The sequence below is a fragment of the Boleophthalmus pectinirostris genome, unplaced genomic scaffold (assembly GCF_026225935.1).
Source record: "Boleophthalmus pectinirostris isolate CB_2022bp ecotype Guang Dong unplaced genomic scaffold, ASM2622593v1 HiC_scaffold_7, whole genome shotgun sequence".
Lineage (NCBI taxonomy): Eukaryota > Metazoa > Chordata > Actinopteri > Gobiiformes > Gobiidae > Boleophthalmus > Boleophthalmus pectinirostris.
In genome coordinates this window covers 11729738-11747598 of record NW_026571473.1, presented here as the reverse complement: position 1 = coordinate 11747598, position 17861 = coordinate 11729738, and the positions used below count along the sequence as shown (strand labels likewise).

The 17861-nt window shown below is 36.0% G+C and overlaps 1 protein-coding gene across 1 annotated transcript in view; it reads left to right on the top strand.

Moving 5' to 3' along the window:
- The first annotated feature begins 432 nt into the window (after positions 1-432).
- znhit6 (zinc finger HIT-type containing 6) overlaps positions 433-17861 on the top strand; it is a 21163-nt gene continuing 3734 nt past the window's right edge. The window contains exons 1-8 of the mRNA XM_055164767.1: positions 433-629; positions 846-911; positions 1032-1138; positions 1216-1301; positions 1751-1854; positions 10748-10816; positions 11459-11539; positions 15327-15407. Coding sequence (XP_055020742.1) covers positions 514-629; positions 846-911; positions 1032-1138; positions 1216-1301; positions 1751-1854; positions 10748-10816; positions 11459-11539; positions 15327-15407 — 710 coding nt within the window. The 5' untranslated portion in view covers positions 433-513. The remainder of the gene's footprint in view (positions 630-845; positions 912-1031; positions 1139-1215; positions 1302-1750; positions 1855-10747; positions 10817-11458; positions 11540-15326; positions 15408-17861) is intronic.

Genomic DNA, 17861 nt, shown 5'->3' with positions numbered 1-17861 from the left:
GTCATTTATGTAATGAACCTGGCTGCTTTCAGATTTTCTTTTAAACAATTCTAAAATGGCAAAAGAAAAATGCTTTCAACTGGACAAAAGTAAAGATGTTTTGCCAATCATCCACAAGGCTTCTTTAGTTCCAGTAGTTCAAAATGATAGGTTCCAACAGTTCAACACGATTTGCTTTCAGCCAGCACAATAAAACTGGATATATTTGTTCTAGTGAATCTCTAAATAAAACTGAATGAGAGTTGATACATTGAATAAATAAAGCATCCATATCCACAGTACATCTGCTTAAAACCACCTTTTTTTTTTCTTTTTTTTTTTTTTTAGCTATTTTAATTCAATTTTGTGAATGGAATTCTCCGATTCATGTCTTACTTTATGAAAGTGTCAATTTTCGAACAGAAGGGGGCGGTAGTCAACCAAGATTTCACCGGAACTCCTCTGCACGTGTCGGCTGAAGGAGCAGGAAGCGGGCTTGTTTTGGATTTTGCATTAGCACGCGTTTGAGGCGATATGAACGCTGTACTTTTACCAAAAACAGTCCAAATGACAAATATGGAAAATCAAATGGAAGATCACAGCTACGAAGAAGAGACGAGAGGGACCAAAAGGAAGATTTCGTTGTCTAAGTAAGTCCCTTTTAAGGAGCCATGTTTAGCTTACTTAAGTCGGCTCGAAAACTATTTGACATACAATCATCAGAAAGGGTTAGACAACAAGTATCCAATTATCTGTAAGGCTATTCGACTCATAACTTGACTTTTACAATAAGAAAACATACATTAAACAACATTATTTCGAGATCTTATCTATATTAGTTCTCCAAACAAAACTTGATGTTTCAGCTGTGCGGTCTGTGGATCTGAGGAGGCCAAATACACGTGCCCACGCTGCCTAACGCATTCATGCAGGTGAACAAATGAAATGTTAATTAACTTTTTTGTTATATCTAGTGATGTTTTATTGTTATGTTACTCTTCAAACCTACAGCTTCTAAACGTTTTTAAATGTGATTACGTTTCCATCTGCAGTTTACTGTGTGTGAAAAAGCATAAAGAAGATACCGGCTGCAGCGGAGTTCGGGACAAAACAGCCTTTGTTGCTCTCTCACAGTTTGATGAAATGAATCTTCTGAGTGGTGAGAAAAAACTGAGATACCTGTCTTCAAAAATAGTACTATGCCTTTTTAATACACCTTCTGTTTATGTGCTACAGATTACAGATTTCTGGAAGACACTGGGCGGTTTTCTGATGGAGCTACTAGAGATGCTCTTATTAGGGTTCCCCATGTTACTATGAAAGTAAGTTTGTAATTGGTATGTCTGCTATTCATTAGTTGATTAAAGATCAGATACTAGCATTACTCAACAGTTGATTCAAAATTCCTTGCATAAATAAAACCAAATGGTTTTAGTTAAACTGTCTTGTTTGCTGTCTCCAGTAGTCTTCTATTAGCCTTTGAATAACAGAGACATTATCACGTCTAAGTTCTAAAATGTAAATATATGAATCCACACAATGCCACGATCATGTTTTGAATGTAATATTTCATTAATTCTGCTAAGACTTGTTTATGCTTTGCGTATGTTGTTGCATATTTGTTCTAAGCAGTTTTATCCAATATTTTGGTACAGAAAATCTAACTGGACTTGGTGTTACATAATTAGCATTCTGTAACTTTTGTATTTATACAGACTAGTTTACTTGTGTTATTTTTGGTTACATATTTATTATTTTGTTTTCTGTTTAGGCAAAATGTTTTATGTCCAATGCCAGAAAAATGAACATCAACCTGAGGCTTCTACCCTGCACCTTCACAAGAAGCAAAGAAAATTCAACCTTCTTCAATTCAAAGTAAGTCAACATTAAGGGAATGACTATTGCATACACTATCCAAATGTAATTATAGTTCCAGTGTATGGTGTGACCTGTAGTCAGTTATTACTTATTAGTCATGTTTAACTTTGCCACAGGATGGCACTCTTGTTAAACTAGTTACTTTATGTGCCCAGCTCTTTTATAGAGCCTATGGTGATGTTTCAGTGGACCTTTTCTTGAAAGCCCTTAAAGGAATAGATGTTAATTATACATAAAGTTTGTATTGTGTTTTATACTATAATACAAACATTTTAGTTTTTTAGTATTTCACAGTTGCATTTTATATCATAACAATAGTAAAACTGAACTAGTAGGGAGTTTTCTTTATATTTTCTGGTCGCTCTCAAGTAAAAAAAAAAAAAGATTTGTTTTTGACACTGTTTTATTTAAAAATGTGTATTAAGACAAAACACACACTCTTACCCATTCATTTGCAAGGTAATGCAAACCATATTACAATGAACCTTGTACAATATTACAATATGTTACCACTAGCAACACCTGAAACTGAACTGCAAGATGGATAAGTTAAATGTCATATGGTGGATCATTTTAGTCAAAGCAATAATGTCTACAAATAGATAAGCAGTAAGTGACTATAATTTCCAAATTGTTTGCTGTTACAAGATAATCAAGCAGCTCTTTTTGTCTTGTCATCATTACCTGCCTTGCACACTCATATTCTTGCAACTTTGGTAACGTTATAATGAACTTGCGAACAGCACTGAATGCACTAGTTGCCCAAGCACTAGATTGTTACTACATCTTACTGAAAATAACTGTGCTATATCCCAGTCACAGCTAGGCCTGTCACGATAATTACAGTATTGACTTATGGTTCAATAAATGGAATCTGGAACAATATATTTTGGGGCTCAGTATTTATTCTGGGTAATTTTCTTTTTTGCAATATAGGAGAGATTTTTTATTTTTGTTATTATATGATAAAATTTGGGCTGTAAAGGGTTGAAAAAGTAACTTCTCTCTGTAATTACTGCTTAATTATGCACCGCAACAAATAAATGGCATGTCCAGTAGTGATATTGGCTATTTGAAAATGATTCATTGGGATTATTATATTGTCAGTGTCATAAAATAGCTTCAGTATTATCATATATCGCAGTATATCTCTGTAGCAACATGTGGTGCTTCAAAATGTGTTGTAATATGATAAGATTTGAGCTGTAGAGGGTTGAATAAATAACTTTTATGACAAATTATTGCTTTATTCTGCTATATATTTGTTGCAGCTCAGGCCTTTTAATGATCCTGTCTGTTTAAAAAGGATTGTCTTGCATTATTGTTTTAGCAGTGGCATAAAGTAGCTTCATTATTATAATTTATTGCTAATTTATCACAAATTATTCGCTGGTTCGTTGTAACATTACCAAATTTACAAGAATATGAGTGTGCATGGCAGGAAATGAAAATAAGACAAAACCAGCTGCTTGATAATCTTGTCTTTAACAGTCAACACTCTAGACATTATAGTATTTCTCTGTAGCAATATGTCGTGCTTCAAAATCTGTTATCGTGACAGGCCTATTCACAGCCCTGCAAAAAGACACAAGTGATGGGATGAAAGGTGTACAATAAATTATAGGGGATCGGACGGGAATGTGCTTTAGAATGCACCAAGTACATAATATAAGAAGCAGATGTGAGAGCCGTGTGACTGCAGCTGGTTAGCGACAAACTCACTCTCATCGCCAGAGAAGGATCATTACTGGCAGACGTTTGACGAGGAGGCTTTCACGGATGGCAGCATGCTATACATGCTCAATGCAAGTCAATGTACTCAACAAAATAACGGCTGTACTTTTGCTCTTTTCCCATTAACTAATTCAATGCAAGAGAAAGAAACTGGCAACAAAATCCATGTCTTAAGTCTACCTCATGGAGAGTAATTTTATAAAACCTGGTATTTGGCAGAACACATTCTCACCGTGTAAAGGAGGAATTATGTTTTCTTCAGCTTCAGTCTGGCATAGCGAGCTAGTGTTCTCATAGACAGCAAGCAGTATGGTTAACAATACAGACTCAACATGGAAAGACATCTGGACATCTATCTGGAAATCTTGTTTACCTCATAAAACGACTGGGACATATCATATTGTTCATAATATATTGTAGTTTGCTCTGGGAGAAGGCTGCACAACATTTTGCTATTTTTGATACTTATTTAGAATTATTACCATTTATATGCAATATAGTAATGTAAAATCGTAATTTCCCTTGAGGATCAATAAGGTTTGTCTAAGTCTACATCAATCAACTCGAAATTGCAATTTGAGCTGGCACAATTGTCAGATTGCAAAGGCTGCAATTATTTAGATCATGGAATTGGCTCTGCAAAAGAACAGAATTTCCAGTCTTTGTATAGAAATAAAACGCTGTCAACTTGTGTTAGTTTCTCAGCTGTTTACAATGTCCACTCTGAACAGAATTCTTTTATACATGTATTGCAAATCAAATTGCAATACTTAAGATTTTTTTTTTTTTTTTTTTTCAAAATTCTGAAATGTAGTCCTTTTCTAATATAATTTGCATGCATCTGCAGCTAATGCCCAGAGCAGTTTTAACTGTGGAGGCTCTGCAGTTTGTTTTGGAGTGAAGGAGAACTTTTAAGCTATAAAGATAACATTAAGCTAGTTAGCATTAACAGAGTAGAGCCAAAGGTTATATCGTTATTGCAAGGTCTTATCATTTAGATTTTATTTCATGATGCTCTGCCTGACCTTTATATAACACATTTGACAGCACTTGACCTTACTTTGCCAGAAGTAAATGTTATATGTCCAAAACTGAAAAAGTTGGAGAAACTTTTAAATTAAACTTTTGAGGAAATAGTTGTGAGGAAACCTGTTCAATGTCTGGCAAAAGATGTGGTTAATAAACACACACAACCATAAAAGCAGCAAGATCTTAATTAGACTGAAACTAGCCATTGCTCCATACTCACGCACTGACACCATTGACCACAGCTTTCCAAAGACTTTAATGAAGCTATTACGAACCGCCTCAGTGTTTTTCTTGACAGTTTCGCTTGTGACTGTCAGAGCTTTGATGAACCATAGCTGAAGGAGAGCAGGCTACAGCAGAACTGCACGCGGCATGTTTCATCAGATCTGTGAATATGTCATCACATATCACATGTACAACTACAGAGCTACATGAGGCTATGGATCAGAGGGAGGTTTCCAACAACAGTGCAAAATGGTTGCCAAGGCACTGTTTTGCATGTTCACTGCGTAACTTTGCTGATGAAGGATATGCCACCTGCTTGTCTACATGCATGTGCTATTGCTTTGCGTGTGATGTTCCACAGTATAGCATTAGAATGTATTTTATTACACCACTTTTTATTGCTCAGATATCTTGAAAAAAATTCTCACTGTCCCTCTTTGCAGATCTGCATCATGGTCTATTGGTGTCACCTGCTTGTCTGCATTGAGCTAGTTAAGGTCAATACTGTGGACCTTTCTAGTTGATAGTGTCTCCTTGGATACAAGTAGGTGGTGTTCCCTTCACCAGAAAAGTTGTGCAGTGCACCTTTTGTGCTTTATAGTTTTTTAAAGGACCTATATTACTCTATTTTCTGATCTCTGATATGATCTGGTTTCCTCTTTAAAAACATCCTCAGTTTTCTTTTGTTTCACTCACACATGTTTAAACAAACCCGAAAATATTTAGGCTGAGTTCTTCTCTCAAACAGAAAACAAACTGTCCCTTGTAATCTCATGTGGTGATGCAGGAAGTGCTCCAATGCATTTTAAAACTCCATACACATTGACTAGAATAATTTGGATAAATTCCTAAAACCCTAGATTTGCCTATCTGTACTGAACTGAAGGTAAAAGGTAGCTGTTGACTTGAAAATGACCGCTTCATGACACCACAAGATGGAACAGAGCATTTTGAGCTTTAAAGATATAGACAGACCAGGATTACTCAGACAAGTGTGAATGAAACAAAACGCAACTCCAGGTATATTTTTGATGAGGTACCAATGTTCTGACATGTCTTTAACACTTCCAAGAGTCAATTTTGTGTCTCATAGGACCTTTGAAGTTGAACATCTTGTTAAACATTATTACCAGTCACATGATCTCCTTGCAACTCTGGCTCTATTTGACTTAATTCAGCTGCCTGCCTGTAATCTATGCCTGATATTATTTTGGTCCTTTGAGGCTTTGGATGGAGAGGGTTTGTGGATACCAAAGGGCCCACAGTTCTGTCATCTCCCTCCACTGCTCCAGCTGCTTCTAGCCTCGTGCCTCTGACTGATACTTACACAGGACATCTGCTTTCATATTCACCTCCTAATAGAGCAGCGTTGTCAAAAAATCCATACCTACGAAAAACTAGTATTGAAACTTCACTCATATACTGGTCTTGTATAACTGTTAGACCGTCTGGTAGTATTAAATCAACTGGTAATACATTTATAGTAACACTATTTTCAATAGCCTTTCATACGATTTAATTTAACAAGTTAATTTGGTTAAACATTCTTAATATGCATAAAATATGTTCCTATTAGTCCCTATGGCCCATATTGTACTTTTTCTAATCTTCTGTAATGTTGTTTCCTCATCACAAACAAACTAGGAGTTGTGTTTTGTTTCTTTCACAGAGATTTTGCACTCAAACCCTGCATATTTAGACAAAGTTCTTCTCTCAAACAGAAAACACTCTGTTCTACTTTGTGATGTCATATGGTAATACAGGAAGTGCTCTATTGTGCTTTTAAACTCCATACAAAATCACTATGATCAGTTGGATCATTTCAGCTGTGGAATTGGCAAGCTCTCCTGAACAAAAGGTAAAAGGTAGCTGTTAACTTGAAAACTAGAACTTAGCATTTTGAGATAGGGAGATGTAGACAGACTAATAATGAAGGATTACTCAAATGTGTAAATGAAACTCCAGGTATGTTTTTGATGAGGTAACAACATTTTAACGTGACTTAAAACTCACAAAACAAAATTTTGTATAATATAGGACCTTTAAGTCTAAGTAAGGTATAACTAAGGTGTGTTCGCTTTATCATTGCATCAAGTATCAAGTTTCAAACCTTTTCCTTGGTATCAAAATCAAATTAGAACTTTAAGTAACACAGCGCTAAGCCACTGAACAGTTGTTTTTCTCCCATGATGATGGCAGAAACAACTCTACACCATTTATCAACCTAGGGTTAATAAAGCCATCCATCTTCTTTTCAGCCTGGCTTATTTCTAGTCCCCCAAATGCAGGCAGCTTAGTCACACAGCCAAGGGACTTTATACAAATGTAGTACTTTTGTCACTGTGATTCAAAGTGGTTAGAAGCACAATTAGCTCCTGTTCCACTTTGGAAAACCACTGTATTTTGTAGTGGGTAAAATTAAAAACTGTCACAGCTGGATAAAGTAGTCTGAATTCATTTGGAAAGACATGTCCAGTTTTATATTCTCCCACAGTTTAAAGTGGTGAGAACAAGTAGCCTTTGACCTGGTTTTACTAGAGTCATAGCTGCAGACAGTCCACATCATAGCACTGTTGTGAGCAACCAGGAGTTTGTTATAAAATCTGCTTTAAATGAGGCACAGCATGTGGAAAATGTCAATTTCCAAAGGGAAGAATATGGGAAGAGTGTGTGAAAGTTGCAATTATAAAGTTACTGAGGTGATTTGCATTACTATAATTTTTGTTTTTTGAAATTATGCAAGTTGTAATGTAAGTTAAAGGTGCACTGTGTAACTTGCCTGGTAGAGGGTTTGTCACCTTGTCTCTATGGAGATGTACCTAGAATGGTCCACAGTATGAGCATAAATTTATGAATCTCCATGGATGTTACAGTTTAGAATAGACAGGACAGATTTGCGAAGAGGCCACCCCACTCACAGTAATAATGGATGTTTTTTAAGATATTTTTGAACACTTAAACACCTGTAGTTGAATAAATGTAACACAAATTAGTTTAATACCATACTCTGGACAATTTAAAACAAAGCATTAACATCTCCATGGAGACAAAGAGGTTGCAGACCCCTGCCACAGAAGAGTTACACAGTACATCTTTAAAGGCAGATTATGTAACTTTTGTGCTGGCGGGATCTCCTACCTGCTTGTTTCCGTGGAGCAGTTATTACATTGCCTGGAAGGTTCTTTAGGATGTCATGTACTGATCTATCTGGGATATATTCACTTTCAGTTGGCTTAGTGTTGGTACAATATTGCTAATCCCTTAAAATAAATAAATATTTCTGCTGGGCAGGCGGGCACAGATCTCCGCACATCTGACCTGTCACTTGGGTATATTTATATATTTTCAACTATAGTGTGGCACATTCCAGGAAAAGCAACACTATCTCTATGGACACAAGCAGATTGTGGATCCTCCACTAGAAATGTGACATGGTCCAAAATGTTTTTTTTTTTACACAGCAAACCGCCCATTTCCCAGGTATGTATTTAGTCTGGATTCCTGGCTGCTTCTTTGGGCAAGCCTCTTTGCCATTGAAATACATAGTTTCCATTTGTTGTAATGCTTGAATAATAGCATCACACCTGGCTCTCCGCCCCCACCCACTTTCAAGTTTTGACGCAGCAGAAACTTATTGAAAACTGAACAAATAGAACTGAACACACATAGATTCTTGTGACTCAGAGGTCAGAGGAGGTTAGATGTGTCCTTGTTTATGTAATTAATGCCCTCTCTCTCTCACTGCCAGATATGGTCTTTATCCGGACAGCTCCCTCCTGCAGCTCCTCTGCTACACACATTATACAGTGGAAACTCATAACCATGCTTTAACAGCCTGTTGTGCACATGGCTCTGTCCTGTTCACACCTCTTTGCTCTAACGTTTGTTTTGAAGGTAAAAAGCAGTTCCCATGATATACATGGACAAAAAACAAACTACTAACATTGTTATAATCAACCTTATTTAATTAGGGGCTACTATATTTAGAGCTTTGTTTAACCATTGTAGTCTTGTATTTCAAATTAGTGGCGAGGTATGGTTTCTTTTTTATATTTTCCCATTCAAGTTATGTTTTAATATTATAGACTGTCAATCGCCATTTGCAAAAGGTAATTTTTTCCTTTGCAAGTGCTTTGCTGTGTTATTAAAATTCATCATGAAATCATGATGGCATATCAATATTATTAAAATAACCCACTTAAGTTCCACTATTTCTTTAACATAATACATTTTTTGAAACAAATATTGGAGTTTGCATGTCAACAATGTAAATATTAGGAATCATTTAACTACCCTTTCCCCTTAGAGAATTATGGTTTCATTTTTATGCAGTTGCAAGTGCATTCAGATCTAACCTCAACTACACACTAAACTTGTTTAACTAAGTTTGGCAAAAATGTAGTTGGAACAATAGTCTTCAGATTTAATGATTTGAATGAGGCAGTCCCTTTGTCTCTTAAAATGAACTCAATTCTTCAAACATTTAATTGAATATCTTCATAGGCCTTCAATCAGTTGTGTTTCAGCTTGGATTTCAGTTTGGAAATTCATCAAACACATTTGGTAGACCACATTTGGACCCTGACACACTGACCTAGTTTTTTGGAATGACAATCATCTTTAGAAGAGCTTAGCCTATTTTCGGAACAGTTTTAATAGATGTATAACTAGCAGAACTCTGGAAATCAAGGATCTAGTAACCCGTTGCTGCGCTGTTCAGCCAATATTTGAATGGGCAACATACCTTAAGGGTAAGAGTTGCTATTTAAAACCATATTAAATTAGAAGATACTGATTTCATACAGATGGCAAGAGAAACCTCATACAGGGACTCTTAAGGTCTTGGTGTCTTTAGGGCCCTAATAACAAGCTCCTCTATATTTGCCTTTCAATTTGAGTTCCTTCATCTTTAGACCGATCTAAGCTTCTGTGCTTGAACTTCACTATATTTTACTCCACCCAGATCCGTGAGGGACCTATCTTAGAGTTTGGTCAGTTTATCACTTTGTAGTTGGATCTAGGTCATTGGCTCAGTCAGAGTAAACCCATAAGGAACATCAAGGTTGATTTCAAGAATAAAGTTTTTCCATCAGAATCATAAAAAATGTTTTATTGCCATTGTCAGTGATCAAAGTTCACAGAACAAGGAATGTGATTCGGTGAAGTGATGTAACATAAAGTAATGAATTGTAATAGTCAAATATAAACTAAGATGGCGTGCATACAATAAGATAAAAATAAACATCATAGCATGCACATAATAATAAATTTAGATTTTTATTTTTACACAGCTGTTCCATAGTTACAAAACACATTTGGATAATTGTTTACCTTTTACTGCTCTGTAAAGGAAATAAATTTGTATTGGTAATTAGTCTCTTAGTAGTATTGGTTGATATCAGGTATCAACAGATACTTAAAGTCAAAGTATTGGTATTGGAACAGATAAAGCTGAATCGCTGCATCCCTAAATTAACTGTGAAACTCGCAGTGCAAAATACATGGAGTATTGTTGAAGGGAGTTATTTAAAGTGGTAAATGTTTTCAAGTGTCTATTTTCTATGTCTATGTATGTAATGCATTGTGTCTATCATTGCGTTTGATGTATCAGAACTTGGTAAGCTGTTTTGCATCATGACATGAGGAGGCAAAAATTTGCGGCTTGTTCAGGGGGATACATGTTCAACAGGGCACGCCCAGCAACATGCAAAGTGTTACCACCCAAAACAGTATCCGTTTAACTGATCATCACCAGCTGCTGTCAGACTGGTCTCCATGGTTACGATTTTTTATGCTCTGATTTTAAACATTTGTGTTGGAAAGTCAGTGACCTCATGTTTATCTGGACACGCTTGCATCAGGCAGAAAACATTTACAACTAATGATCTGTGTTTCTCTTTAGGGAGAAGCGCTTCATGTGGCACTTGAAGCTCCTCTTTCCCCACAGCAGTGCAGAGTTCACCCAGAGGAGGTGAGTTAGTAAAGTCTGTCATCACTGTGTGTTTGGTTATGATAAAAGACAATTATATTTAAAGTTTACAAAGAAGAGAAATGAAATTGGACAAAAATGCAAATAAGTTCAAAAGAGAGATGCTGTTATTGGTACCATAAATAGGGATGCAACAATGTTGAATATTGAATGATTCAGTTGGACTCTCACACACAGGAGTGACTCGCCAATATCACTAGTCACTGATGACTGCCATGTTTGAGCAGAGAACATATAGCTTCATTTAAAAAATATGTTTATTTATAATTATCATAAAAATAAATAAAAGAGGGAGAAAACATTTGTGTTTGTTTTCTAAGGCCTAAAACATATCAAACTTGTATTGATATCGCAATCCATGTATTGAGATTTGTAACAAATTGCATGTGTATTCAAGAAACGTAAGTGCTCATTTCAAATATGGTGTCAGCAGCATTTCAATGTCATTTCAGTTTTATCACTAACAAAACGGCTGCATTTGCTATACATCGAATTTCAATTGCGTAATGTGTCCCAGTTAATTGTTAAATGTATTTACCTGTAAAAGTTACACTCAGATTCTGATTTACAAGTCATTTAATTTATGCCTTAAAAATATGTATAATTTCATAAAATGTCTTTCAGGGTGTCTGATCAGCTGACTCTACTGGAAATTCTGAATCCTTACATCCATCCTACAGAGTCAGACCCTGTGGCACGTCAAAAGTAAGTTAAATGTATAATAACTATTTAAAAGGCTTTGAGGCTGACCATAGCTTTATAATACGCTAATTGTGGTTTTAAATCACTTTCTATATTGATGTTGTTAGTCAGAAGCAGTCCGTAAAGCCAAAACCACTGAATTACCCATTGGGGAAAAACACACTATTTTGGTTTGCAGTCACTTAGCACAAAATAACAAAAACAATGCTGCTAACCATGTGATGATAAGTCCCACTGAGGCCTGTTTGATGTATTGCTTGGCCGACCTTTCAGAGTAGCTGCTTGGGCCAATTGTTTTTGCTACAGAAGTTAAAAGGAGCAGCCCCTCTTGGCAACCACCGCAGCCCTGTGTTTAGTTTCTCACGACAAGTGCGAGTGATGGAGATGATGACAATAACGTGGCTAGAGATGTCACAATATCAAATTTAAATGTTAGGATTATTGAGAGAAGAAATCATTATTCACCATTGTTGACACCTTGACCAAACTATGTAATTCTGTCACTGTCATTGGCAATGCTTAAGAGATTATCATTGCTCTAAGACATGAGCAGCTTTTCTAAATAGGCTTTGAGGCTTGACCATAGCTTTACAATACATTAATTGTGGTTTTAAATTACTTTCTATATTGATGTTGTTAGTCAGAAGTACCTAGTAAAGCCAAAACTACTGAATTACCCACTGGGGAAAAACACACTAAAAAATAAAAACTGCCAGAAAAGAAACTTTGTAGTTTTTACGTCCAATTTAAATGACATAATTTTGCTTCTAAATATAATTTAAAAGTAAATTGATCTATAGGATTATATTGTAATTTGAATCAACTTGATGAACAATTACCTGATTAAAGGGATTATAATATGCTATTTTCTGATCGATATTATAATGTTTCCTTATCATAAACGTATCTGGAGTTGTGTTTTGTTTCATTCACACATGTTTAACACACTAATCCTGCATATTTATTAGGCTAGTTCTTCCCTCAAACAGAAAACAGTCATGTGGTAACTAGGGATGGGCATTCGATAAAATGTAATCGATCGTCCTGAGAATTAACGATTATCGATTAATCATTAACGTTTTTATATTAAAATGATCATCATTATTATTACTATCTGCACTACTAATCTGCATAAATAAATTCAACTTTACGACATATAAACCATAACCACTAGAGCCACATCAGCCCGTTTGACATTATAATGTGTTTAATGCAGCTTTGCGCAACTCTCACAGAAACGAAACTTAAAACCGCATGGCTAATTTGCATAAACTAAGTGAGGAAAAAACTGCTCTTGTGTGGTGATGCAGTTCAACTTCTGTCGGATTAAAAGACACGACTCAGTGGAATACAGGTTAGTGTGACCATATTTGCATTTGTCAAAACCAGGAGGGAGGTGGGGCCTCGTCATCGACATTGCGCTACTCTCACCTGGCAAAGCTTTTTCATGGTTTCGGTGTCCTGGTGAGCTTTTTCCCATTGGACACCGAAACATATGCTTTGTACACTGTGCACATGGCTTCCCACTTGTCCCGACTGGAACGGAAAGCTTGGAATTTCTTGTACTCGTTAAATACGCATTTTCAGGTCCTCGTTAAATACGCATTTGCGTTTCGGCATGTTGCAGCCAGACCGACTGTTTGTGTCTTCTCGCTCCTTCTGAGTGCAGAGAGCTACATATACGGATCCTCGTTTGTCCCCGAACACAGACGTTTGGTCAACCTACGCTACGCACAGCAACCTACATTCGGTTTGTGGATTAAAATTAACGTAATCGATGAAATTCTTAATGCTCAATTATCGATTAATGAACTAATCATGCCCATCCCTTGTGGTAACACTAGAAGTGCTCCACTGTGTTTTTAAACTCCATACAGTCCTGGAATTGCCAATCTCTTCTGAAAATCAAAAGTTGCTGTTAACATAAAAACTACCAGTTCATGACATCACAAGGTGGAACAGAGCATTTTGAGCTTTGGAAAGAAACTAATAATGTAGGATTACTCAAACATGTGTGAATGAAACAAAACACAATGCCAGGTATGTTTTTATTAGACCTTTTAATCTTGACATAGCTTAATACCGAATGCATTATTTACTTGTTTCCAAGCCTTTTGCACGCACATATAGACAATGACGTCTGTTGCTTCATAATGCATGAGAACGTTATAATAGATGCTTGTATATCAGCAGTGTTATTTGCCCAGTGCATAAGAAATCTGAAATACAAAAGCTTTTTTGAGTGAAAATTACTGTGGGCTTTCTGCACGTGTTGGCCCACATGCAACTACAACTTGAACCACAAATAAATCAAACATATGAAGTGTATAAATGTATAGACCACTGGTGAATATTTCCAATGACACTGCCTGATGTGAATGTGGAGAAGATGGAGAAAGAGCTCTCAGGAGTAATGGAGCTTTTTGAAAAGTTATGTGTTGAAAATTGGTCTGCAATTGTATCTAATCTGAACCTGCTGCTGGTTTAATAGGGTTTTAAAGGAGCTTTAGTCAATCCCCAAAGCTACAGATGATGGGTAAAATGAAAAATTAAAACACATATGATTTAAAATTGCTTTTTGTCTGTCAAGTTAGAAAATTGGCTTCTTGTTTCCTACATTGTACAATGTGACCCTTTGTTTTATATTGTATTATACTGTATTTTGAACTATTCTACTAATAGAATTCATTTTATAGTACATGAGGATTTTATTATGTAAATTATGTTGTCCTAGCCATCTGTTATTAGAAATTATTATGTATGCACAGTCTTAAAGGGCACATGTTGTACTATTTTCTGATCTGTGTTCATTGATCAAAAACCTACCTGGAATTGTGTTTTGTTTCAGTCACGTATTTAACACACAAAATCTACATATTTAGGCTGAGTTCTTTTCTCAAACAGGAAACACAATGTTCCACTGCATGGCACCATGTGATAATACAGCAAGTGCTCCACTGTGTTTTTAAACTCCATACACCCTCACTAGAATCATTTGGATGATTTCAGACCTAGAATTGCCAATCTCTGTTGAACTAAAGGTAAAAGGGAGCTGTTAATGTAAACTACTGCTAACTGAGCATTTTGAGCTTTTGAGATATAGACAGACTAATAATAAATAAAAACTCAAACATGTGTGAATAAAACAAAATACAACTCTAGGTAAGTTTTTCAGGAGATATAAGTATTATTACATGGCTTAAAGCTCACAAGAGTAAATTTTGTGTCATATGGGACCTGTCACTCTCCTAATTCTTTTACACTTACGTTACTTCATGTTTTATTTCGTAAGCCCAGGTTTCCCCCAACACTGACCACTGTGCTTGAACAAGGCATGCTCTTTGATAACTACAAGACCTCCATGGTATTTCTAATCAGCCACTCGACTCTGACTTAACCTTTCTACTGATACCAGGGAGCCCGGTGATTTTAAAGAGAAAAGAATCTGTTTCCCGGATGTAGCTATTTCCAGATGCCATGTACCACCTAGCTGATATAAAAAATCAGATTTATTACTCAAAATCAACACAGTTCCTCACATCGTTCCAAATATAACATTAATTAATCACTTACCGGTACTCTTTTATGGTCCATTGTTTTGGTTTAATAGACTCTTTATAGCCTGACCTTTTACAGCAGTGTATTAACATGGTGTTTGCAGCAGATTTATCAGTCATTTGTGTTTTAATGCCACTACTACTAATACTAATACTACTAATATTTCTCCTAATACTTCTAATATTACTACTGGTAAACTTATACACATTTTTGTATTGTGTTTGTGTTTCAGACTGAAGATGTATGTCCATGAACCCTTAGAACATGTGAAAGTTTTCATGAAGGCAGAAGGCAGAAAGGCTAACTCAGTGAGGTGAGTGCAAACTAACTGAGGAACTTTGGATTGCACAATGGCATAGTACTAGGCCTGTCATGATAAATATTATATCAACTTATCTTTCAATACATGACAGATGGAACAATACTTTTTGAGGACCAATTTTTATCATGGGTATTTTTTCCTTGCATGAGTGGGAAATTTTGGGTTCTTTTTTTCTACTATGATGACATTTGACCTGTGGAGGGTTGAATTATGAACTTCTATGACTCATTATAGATACAAACTAATATATAATATAACATTTAATTTTGTATATTTAGAATACGTTTTTGGGGAAGACTTCTGCTTTATAGTCTGGTTTCAATATTATTGTTTATTGTCTATATTTACCTTATATCACCCTTTTAAATTTTTTTATGGAGACAGGCACCTCTAACTCACAGCAATGTCCCATATATTATGCTCCTAGACTGTGCAGGGCCTTCTGTTTAAATTAATTTTTTCCTTCTCATGTCAACAACAGTAAAATATGTACAGTAGGATTCCCCCCAGTCAGGACACTGGCTGCAGTTATGCACTCAAAATCTCTGATTATCAGATTTTTGGAATAAAAAATAAATAAATAAAAATGAAATGTAAACAGCAGAATCATGATATTTCTTATCATGGTCATCTGATTGCCCACATCTAACTTTGGAGGTTTCATGTCATTTAAGTAATCTCAAATGTGCAGAAATCAGATTTAAAATCGAATTATAATCAGATTGTAGAGTGAATGTAACCACAGCCCCCGACTTTTGAATCTTGTGTGCTCTGCCTTGGTCAAAAAATTGAGAAAACAAAGTAAAATCCACATTTGTCTATATGCGACACACTTATCAATATCGAGGTTTTAATAATGAATAAAAATACAAAAAACACAGGGAAAAAGCATGAGTCACAAAAATCCTGAGGCATACAATAGAGTTTCGTTGTAATTGCTTCAAAACCATTACTAGCTAATTACAGTGTTAGTCATCAAACATCAGAGGCTTGTGGCAAAGGCTGTGTCCTGTCAGGTTTCAAACAGTGGAAAGTTTGAAGTTTAAATACTTTTGGTCTGGGAAGAAGTGTTTTAATAATTATGGATTTTGTATTATGCAATATCTTTTAACAGAAGATTTTAACATTCATCCACAATGACAAGTATGCTAATTATTAATGCCTTTGGAAATACACTAAAGGCAAAAAAAACATGCCCACTCACATGGGACACACCCATAATCAATCCTTAATTTGGACATTCTTCAAATATAATGCATCATAGTCAAAGATGATTTTTTTCTCTTTCTCTGACTCCACAAATGTTACAGGACTCATATTCCGCTCTTTTCTGATCTGTTATAATGGTGTTTTCTCATCACAAACATACCTACTTGTTTGCCCTGAAGGCCAAAGGGCAGAAACACATGATTTTAACTTTATCTGCCATGTGGTATGAAACGCTTTTAATTATTTTGTACTTTTTGAATGCCTCAGCTTTTTCAGCTTTGGATACCTGTATTTGTGTTTTGTTTCATTCACATACATTTAACACACAAACCTGCATATTTAGGCTGAGTTCTTCTTTCAAACTGAAACTACTCTCTTTGACCTTGTGATGTCATGTGGTAATACAGGAAGTACTCCACTGCATTGTACTCTAGAGTCATTTGGATAATTTCAGCCCTAGAACTGCCAATCTCTATTGAACAGAAGGTAAAAGGTGGAGCAGAGCATTCTGAGCTTTGGACATGTAGACAGACTAATAATGTAGGATTACTCAAACATGTGTGATTGAAACAAAACACAGCAGTAGCTCAGTTGGTAGAGCATTCGCCCACTGATCTGAAGGTTGGTGGTTTGAATCCAGCTCTCGACATAAACATCACAGGTTGAGCGGTCAGATCCACTGACCCACAGGTTGGCTGGTGTGATTCCAGCTCCCACAGATGAATGCTGTCATTGTGTCCTTGGGCAAGACATTTAACCCACCTTGCCCACTGTGTCTGCATACACTGGTGTGTGAATGGGTGAATGTTTCCTTGTTGTAAAGCGCTTTGAGTGCAGGCATGTTTTTGATGAGGTAACAATACTATAACATGGTTTAAAGCTCACCCAAGTCCATTTTGCATTATATAGGACCTTTTAACAATACAGTGAATTCAACAGTTTCTCTTTTCCCATGTTATTTATTTAATCCCATTGCTGGATCCAGTAGATGCCCAACCACTTTACATAACAGTATTTTTCTTACTACCCACCTAATCCCAGTGATAACATGGCTTGTTGATGTGTCAGGAGATGAGAGGTTGTTTACAGGTTTGTTGCCAGAAAAGGAGAGCTCACAATCTGCTTTTGAGCCTCTGTTTTGTAGGCCCTGGAGACACTGGTGTTTGTGTCCTCAGTAGTACTTTCCCTCACATATTTGAGGCAAACCCGTCCTTAAACCTCTTCACTCTCTCTTTG